Below are 6,123 nucleotides of genomic sequence, written 5' to 3' on the forward strand. Positions count from 1 at the left end.
TGATTGGGGGAAAAAAATTAAGCAGACTCGGTGACATCTATACGTAACGCGAAGCATGCTTGGCTTGATAGAGAATGGTTTCAATGAACCATGCAAGTGTTCTGCAGCAAACAGTTACTGCTGTTAAGAAGTTTGTATCTTATGGGACTGTCTATGCATCTATAAATGTTGTTCATATATATATAAATTGTGGGGTCTCAAATGTGCTCTTGGGACAAAGGATCGACAACACAGTAGTGAAAACAATCGAAACGACATTTATTTTGCCTTTTATACACCAATCTAGCCAGTCGAACTACTGCCAATGGAACATGCCGACAGCAGCCGGCGAATCGAGGAAGTCTGACTCAATGTGACGTGAACGGTAGCGCGTTCGAACGATCGTGTGTCCCCATCTTGGTGTCCCGCTCCGAAGCCTTTCTCAGCACGGTCCCGCGAAGCGGTGCGGTATCGGCGGTACGGTATCGGCGGTACGGTACCGGCGTACGAGACGTCCGCATATGCCGCCGACTCCAAGCCAAAGAGGAAGAGGCCACAAGAGGCTACTCCCTTTTAGGTGGCGTCAGCAGCGCAACGTTCGCTCCATCTGTCGTAACTATCCTGCAACTATCCCGACCGCCGGCGGCGCTTAGCTACGTGGGCAAGCCGGATTACAGGAGACGGGAGAGCCATACGGGGAAAACAACACAAGGGGGCGCAAGAGAGTCGAGCCTCACCACAACACACACCGCCGTCGCCGTGATGTTCCATATAGAGTCAAGTGCTATAACATCGAGGCCGCGCGCCATATGCTGTAGTTGCGAGGGTGAGCCGTGAAGGAGAGGTGACTTGATGCGGCGGTCTCTTCTCGCAAGGGAGGAATGCGGGGAGGGTGCGCGCCGGGGGGAGGGACACAGGTTAGTGCGAACCTCCTCTTCTACTCCAGCTTCGGCTAACCTCCCTACCTTTCCCTTCTCGTTTCTCTCTCCAGCTACGGCGGCTGTGCGCGGCCGCGCGCTTCCGATCTTGGAGGCAGTCTGCGGTGGGTTCGAAGGCGGACGTGTGATAGCCGATGGCTTCGTGTGTACGCTCTGTTCTCGCGAGACTGGTGCGCTTTGAAATGAGAGGCAGCGGCATGAAGAGGAATTCGCTAGTCGCTGCTGCCGCTCTCCATAACGCCAGCGTTCTGACAGCGCGTGTTCGCGGTGTTCTCAATTGTACGAAGCGCTGTCGTTAGCCTGTTCCCTTGCAGTCGATTACGCTCGAGGGCAGAGCGCATTATACCGCGTACTTCTGCGATGTAGGCTTCGGTCGAACGGCTGCCACAGTGGTACAGACGAAGTAATCGCCACGCTGCCTCCTCTTCTCGGCACCGCTGCAGCACGTAAAAAGCTACCGCGGTGTTCAACTCGAGCATGCGATCGCGGATGCGATCATGACCGAAGTTCGTCCCTTCACCGGCGGGGGCGTTGTAATATGACCCTCTGCGTTCAGAGGGGGAGGCGGTCTCGGACGTATCGCTTGCCCGCTCTCTCCTCCCACTACCCGAATCCGAAGATTCAATAATCACAAGGTCATCGTCAGCTGCAGAGCTCCTCCACCGAAGTGGAGGCACTTGGGACACGACGATTACGTCGTCATCTGCAGGCGGGTTTTCAAAAGAAGCAACGCCACTGGACGCTGCGCCTGCCTCATCGCCAGCAGGCGCCCTAGACTGTGAAGAAATGCTTTGCGACACAAGTGTATCATCTGCAGGACGTGTGGGCAAGAAAGCAGCTCCAGGCTGGCCAAGCTCAGTGGAAACTGATTGCGCAACACGCGTTTCTTCAAGCTCAGACGGCCTTCGCAAAAAAGGCATGTGCTTCAAAGTAGAAACCAAACTGAATGGGCGCCGCGTCCGCTGGGTAAGAAATTCAGCGAGCCCCTTGTATGCCGATTTTCTCCGCGCAGCAGGAGGCGCCTCAGACTCGGCAGGTGCAAAAATCGTGTCATCAAGAACCTGAGCCAATCTTTGTTCTAGTGGCAAGGTATAGGGAATGGGAACTGGGGACTCCGTAGGCTCTTGCAGAGAGTTTTGGCGCTCAACGCGAACACCCTGTTCGGGTGTTGTCGTCCTTGGAGGAGCCAAGCTTGTTGACGGGACAGGGAAGTCATCATCACCACACTGTCTCTGCCGTCTGGGTTCGACACGTACTCGTACGCTATCAGCGGCACACAGACTCGGTTCGGAAGCGCAATCTAGTGAATGACTTCGCTCGCGCGGAATGTTCTGGCTATCTTCAAGCACGTCGCCGTGCTCCGACCACCTCTTCTGAGCAGGAGGGTTTTCGGACAAAACAATCCCGCTGTCGCCATTTAAGGAGTCCCTTTGTTGACATGAAAGGGGGCTCTCGGGTCTAGTGCCAGACGTGTCTTGATCGATAAACATTCCTTGAAAGGAAAGCAGGATATCCGTTACGGTACTTGGTACCTCACTGGAACCAGGGACAGTAGCCGACGTCTTCAGTATACCCTGCAATGATGAGTAATCCTGATAAACGTTCACGTTGTACAAAGAAAAAAAAAAGGTGTCAGACCATGCAATCCGTTACGGTAATGTAGTACATACAATAAATACACTCAAAGCTCTCACCTGGGGATTATTTGTGTCGCAGTTGAGAAGCAGTCGACCTCCGCCATTTGCGACAGCAGACGGTTGTTGCACGTGCGCGACAAGTCCAACAGGCCCACCGAGAGGCGTTTTGTCCAACGACGCTCTCAGTGAATGCAACTGCGATGCGGGTCCGATGGTGTCATTGCTTGTGCTGACATCGTTCTTCGATGCCTTGTTGTTAGATGCACTGCATGTCCGGCCTAGAGCTGCTTTCTTTGCAGCCGCAGTCTTCGACGCACTGCGCGTTCGCTGCTTCGCGGGCGTTGGAGACCCTCGGTCGACGACTTGACGCCGACCATTTTCTTGACGGCCCTTCCTCTCGCCTTGCTTGCGCTGTTGCCCGCCCTGAGTCAGCTTTCGACGCTTTGCCTGCGTTGCTCCTTTAACTTGGGCGCGTCCCTGCTGTACTTCGGCCGCCCCGCCAGAAGGCGGCGAACGACCTTTACGCTTGCGAACGTTTTTTGAGAGAACTGCTGGTTGCTCAGCCTGCCGACGCGTTGTACTTGCCGTGGATTCGAGTAGCGAACTCAGTTTTTTGCCGACTTGGCTGGCGCGAACCTGCTGGTTGGTGGTTTTTCCTTGCGGGATCCTTCGTTTTCGTCCCGCGGAGACAACTACTGGCTCAAGAGATTCTAAAGAAGTAGCGCTAACTCGTTCTTCGCATCTGTAGCCAGCGCAACATGCCTCTGTGCCAGCCGAAGCGTCTTCTTCCGTTTCGCCGCACGGCGTCTTCGGCGTGCCCCTCCTTGCGACGTTCCTACGCTTTGGCTTTTCGTTCGAGCAGCATGTGGATGGCAGTCCGCACGCCACGCTCACTGCGCGCCTTAATCCGTACCGCGCCTCGAAGTAGCCGTCGACGTTCGTGGTGGCTTTGTGGCTGGCCGAGGTGGACGACTTCTGGCGCGTCGGAGCCGACTGTTTCCGCGACATCGACGCTGCACGGCGTCTCGAAGCTTCGGCACAGTTGCAACGGATCGAAACACTTGTCGACCTCGGAGGAACGCGCCGGCGATCGGGTCCCTCTGGCTTAGCAGAGACGCGCTCGCTTTCTTCCGCGGCCGTGGTCCGAGCTGGCGATTTGCGTCGCGTCGGAGAGCGGCCGGATCGAGTCCTATACAGCGAGCGGTAGCCGGGGCACCTAGCGCATCGTGACGATCACACACCGAAGGCACTTCTGCAGCTCAGTCTTTCTCCGGTGCTGAAACCACTCCGCCGGCCGTTGCACGGTGCCAGTCACAGTAGCAAAAAAACTACACCGAAAGCGGCGTCGAGCAGTCCACGGTTAAAGCGGCCTGTCTCGAAGAATCGGTGTGCGTCTGTCTAGTGGCGAACCACGGGCTGAATCGTGAGCGCAGCGGTTCCTGGTGGGACGCGTTCTTGGCCGGCGTCTCGAGTTGCGGACATAAAGCGCGGGGGGGATGCGCCGAACCACGGGCTGAATCTAGGGTGCCTACATGCAACGCCGTAAAACGGCGTTGCATGTAGGCTCCCTAGCTGAATCGTGAGCGCAGCGGTTCCTGGTGGGACGCGTTCTTGGCCGGCGTCTCGAGTTGAGGACATAAAGCGCGGGGGTGATGCGCCCAACGCCGGGTACGGCGTCTGAAGAGGAGGGTTGATTGATGTCTGTCAAACCACGAACGCCGTTCATTCACGCAGTGGTAGGGCGTGCGTTGCCGTCGTCGACCAAGCGTTCGACGTCGGCAAGTGCGGGTGCCCTATAAATATAGCTGTCTAATAATTTACTATCGCAATCAAAGCTTCGCCTTTCGGCCGAAACTGAATTTTTTAAGTGCACCAAAGAAGGTTTCGCAGCTGTTCTTGGGCACTATAATAACCATTTCATTGATTATTATTGTTGTTATGTTTCGCATATACAGGGCCACTGTCACGGCCGCTGGATAAAAAAAGTGGTCGCAGTTTCACCTGAAAGGCGAAGCATCAATTGCGATAGCAAATTTGTAGAGAGCTATACGGAGTAATGATAGTAGCTTTATCAGATGTATAAACTTCGACATGCAGCAGCACCGGCAACACGCAGAACTGTTGTCGACGCCGTCGGCGTTTTGCCCGCGGTCGCACAAAATGCGTGCGGCGTTGGTGACTGTTGCCGGAGCCTCTGATATAAATAGGCACTTGGTGCCGCAGCTAAACGTCACCTCCCTTCCATAATAATAATAATAATAATAATAATAATAATAATAATAATAATAATAATAATAATAATAATAATAATAATAATAATAATATAATAATAATAATAATAATAATTTACTTCCCATGAAAAGAATGTGGGGTTCTGGATAAAACGTTGCACGCAGGCAACTTGACCAGCCCAAAAACCCATCAAAGGCAACAGAGGGCGTCGGGCGCTCATATGTGAGTAAGCAGATGGGAAGGTGTCAATTAAAAAAAAAAAAATGTGTATACGAGACAGGTAGTAATACACTTCAACAATTAGAAAAACAAGTAGTCTGCATTAACAAGGAAATATTGAATTTATACATGAGCGTTATAGATTACATAAAAAGTCTTGTTATACGAAAACAGAAAAAAAATAGAAAAAAAAAACTTAACATAGCAGTATATTCAGTGAAGCATAAACTAAAGCAAATAAAGGGAGGAAAAGTCATACAGTATTGCATATGAACAAACTCATTAAACAACAAGGATTAGTTTGACTGAAAGTAGTTGTGCAGGCTGCATAAGGACAGAAGGTCTATTTCTCGTAAGGCGAGGTTATTGAGTAAAGCCGGAAGTGTATGTCGAAGAATTTGTTGACCATAATTCGTTCTTGAGTGCAGATTGTTCCATTGTTCAGGTGTCCTACTGTCGTAGGCTGCGACATGTTCGTGTAGGCGAGCTGTGTTCAACCATTCTGCATTCTGTCTACAATGTCTTTTTCACGCTCGAAAGACATTTCGGCACGAACATTGCGAACTCGGGCTGGATTTTGTGGCACCTGGGGTCACGTAACGCAAGGAGCCCCATCCGAGCACAAACTTTCAAAGGCTTTTTGATAGCGAGCGGGCGCGTTGCGGCATCTCGCAGCGGCCGCGGAATCTACGGAGCGCATGGATTTCAATTCCGAAACTTTATGGGTATAAAGTTCTCATAAACTTTTGACGCGAAAGGTGCACTGACATTTCCAAAGGCGTGCTTCAAAAGATTTTCAATTCTGGAACTTTATGGGGTTAATGAACTTGGACCAACATGCGTGCACTGGAGCCCTCGTGTCCAAGCCGTTCCAGAAATGAAAGCACGCGCTCGCAATCTTCCACTCACACAAAAATACTTAATATTACCGTGACTTTGAGCTAGCAGCTGATAATTTTCTCCAAACATTTTCAGGACGCGTGCCCAATGTGATCGATCAGCTGGACCAGGGCAGGCAAAGTAAAATTTGAGAAAACAGGAGAAAGGAAATGGCCTATTATTGAGGAAATTCTTTTTGCGGGCTACAAGGTCTGGCTCTCGTTGGCCACAGGGACAGT

General features: G+C 52.0%; 1 protein-coding gene across 1 annotated transcript; it reads right to left on the minus strand.

The window, feature by feature from the left end:
- Positions 1 to 273: 273 nt before the first annotated feature.
- LOC125942235 (uncharacterized) lies at positions 274 to 3,584 on the minus strand. The gene is made up of 2 exons (XM_049660406.1): positions 2,612 to 3,584; positions 274 to 2,491 (listed from the first exon to the last, which is right to left on the minus strand). Exons 1-2 carry the CDS (start codon positions 3,560 to 3,562, stop codon positions 1,130 to 1,132), a joined length of 2,313 nt encoding a protein of 770 aa, XP_049516363.1. The 5' UTR covers positions 3,563 to 3,584; the 3' UTR covers positions 274 to 1,129.
- Positions 3,585 to 6,123: the final 2,539 nt, after the last annotated feature.

Source organism: Dermacentor silvarum, chromosome 1 (genome assembly GCF_013339745.2).
Source record: "Dermacentor silvarum isolate Dsil-2018 chromosome 1, BIME_Dsil_1.4, whole genome shotgun sequence".
NCBI lineage: Eukaryota > Metazoa > Arthropoda > Arachnida > Ixodida > Ixodidae > Dermacentor > Dermacentor silvarum.